General features: G+C 46.3%; 1 protein-coding gene across 1 annotated transcript in view; it reads left to right on the top strand.

Annotated features, from left to right (window-relative positions):
* Positions 1-2,271, top strand: part of LOC101863186 — a 16,735-nt gene that overhangs the window by 1,373 nt on the left and 13,091 nt on the right. The window contains exons 2-3 of the mRNA XM_035969769.1: positions 335-484; positions 1,224-2,246. Coding sequence (XP_035825662.1) covers positions 335-484; positions 1,224-2,246 — 1,173 coding nt within the window. The remainder of the gene's footprint in view (positions 1-334; positions 485-1,223; positions 2,247-2,271) is intronic.

Genomic DNA, 2,271 nt, shown 5'->3' with positions numbered 1-2,271 from the left:
GAAAGTTCGTCACTTTGGTCACTTAAAACTTCCGAACCACTTTCGAATTTGAAAAAAAAATTACTGTGGTTCAGAATCATTTAAAGGGTGCACAGTTATATTAAGGAGTCTTAAGTCTCTGTAGTTTTATTTCCAAGTTTTTTAAATATTAGTTTGGTTTAGATTTAAACTTGGGAAAGTCCGTCTTCTAAGACGCAATTGTAAACAAGTGAGGATTCCGTTCACAAACAGTGCACACTATTTCCACAATGACTTGACGATCGATTCTTTTGAGTCCGTTCATCGAACGGGTACCCAGCTAGTATTATAATATTAACGCATTGTCTTTCCACAGATAAAAAAGCCCAGGACATGACCAGGAGCCCAGAACCGGGAATGGCGCAGCAGCTGTCGCCCGACAGACCAGAGGGAAGCGCGACAGGTTTCTGCGCCTTCCGGCCCTGGCTCCAGGGTTCTCCGGCCGCCACCACGGACACCAAACCAGGTGAACATCCTTAGCTGTTGTAGTCATGGGGGAGGGGGGAGAAAAGCTGTTATAGAAGAAGAAGAAGAAGAAGAAGAAGAAGAAAAAGGAGAAGGAGAAGGAGGAGAAGGAGGGGGGAGGGGCAGGATGAGAAGACATAATATAGTTGCTTGTATATAGCAAATATCCATGCGTTGCAGTATGATCGTCGGGCTTTTATAAATGTCTTGTCTGCGTATCGTTTGTTTTTTTACAGTACGTTTTACGACATTATGGAAACAAAGGTCTTGTGTGTAAATTAAGAAGAGAGGAAGAGAGTGTGGGGTGAAACAGGGGTGAAGAATTTCATTGAGTATAGGTTTTGGGATTTCAAGTCTGAATGTTTGAAGAAAGAAATTGGCAAGTGGATGGCGGGTGCTCTTGTGTGGTTTGTTCTTTCTTATGAAACACATATCGTCTTTATCTCTCCTTCTTTTCTGTGTTTATTACTCTCTCGTAACACCTAGTCTTTGACAATGATATGACTTTATTACAAGTCCTGTAAAACTCTTATTAAAACAAACCTAAAAGAAAGAAAAAAATCTGTAAATTCACTTTCTATTTATGAAAATTCTAGAGCCTTATCGAAGGCCAAGAAAGGTGACGTTAAGACCCGAGACCTTTGTCCATATCTCGTGTAACAGATTAAAAGATAAAGTTTGCTCAATTGATTAACAAGACCACCCTCCTCCCCCAACCCCCTCGTCCCCTATAATCACAGAAGAAAACAGGAGTTGCAGTCCATCATCTACGACTCCGGCATCGCCAGAGGAAACTCCGCCCTCCAGAACTCCTCCTGCTAAACGATTGGTTGAGAGTCCAGAACGCGCGGAGACCCCACCCATGAAGAAAAAAGCGTACAGTCCAGACATAAAACATGATAGCAATGTAATTATTGATAATGCCTCAGCTAAAATGCACCATGGGCTTTTGATTGACACTCCCCATCCACAATTTTCTCCTTATGTTCTGAGCGCGCTTAGTATGCTCCGCCCACACGCAAACCCGGAAATTCTGCTCCACCCTAGCCAAGACATATGGGCGGGGATGCAGTTCCAGGGAGGTATTATACCGTTGGACAAGAATAAAATCCAAATGCCACCTTTCTGGGGTGTTGCACCAGGTCCTCAGGCTTTTTTTCCTGATCATATCTTCGGCAAGTCAGCATCTTTACTGCAACATCACATTCAACTGCAACAGCACCACCAACGCCAGCTGCAACAACAGTTTCAACAGCAGCAGCAGCAGCAACAACAGCAGCACCAAGCAGCGCTTGAAAAAGCTGCTCGACACCAACCAGACCTACCCACCCCTCACCTTCGACCTCCCACATTCGCAGCCAGAGCCCCACACCATCCACATAATATTTTACTCCCCAACCCGAGTCCTCTATCCCACCTTCAGCAAGCTCTCCCAGCCCCTAACAACCCAATTTCTATTGCCCAACAAACCCTGCATCCACCTCTAGCACCTCCCCTTGCTCCAGGTCCCGCCCCTCTTTCAAACCACGCCCACCACAACCCTACCTTCGAGCAGAAGGGTTGTTTCGAGTGTGTCAAATGCTCCAAGCAGTTCAGCACTCCGCACGGTTTAGAGGTGCACGTGCGTCGCACTCACTCTGGCCGGCGGCCGTACGCCTGTGACATCTGCAATAAGACGTTCGGACACGCTGTCAGTCTGACGCAACACCGGTCAGTGCATACGCAGGAGAGGTCTTTTCAGGTGAGTGAGTCTCTCTCTCTCTGTCTCTCTGTCTCTCTGTCTCTCTC

Source organism: Aplysia californica, unplaced genomic scaffold (genome assembly GCF_000002075.1).
Source record: "Aplysia californica isolate F4 #8 unplaced genomic scaffold, AplCal3.0 scaffold00180, whole genome shotgun sequence".
NCBI lineage: Eukaryota > Metazoa > Mollusca > Gastropoda > Aplysiida > Aplysiidae > Aplysia > Aplysia californica.
This window is presented reverse-complemented; position numbering and strand designations above follow the sequence as displayed.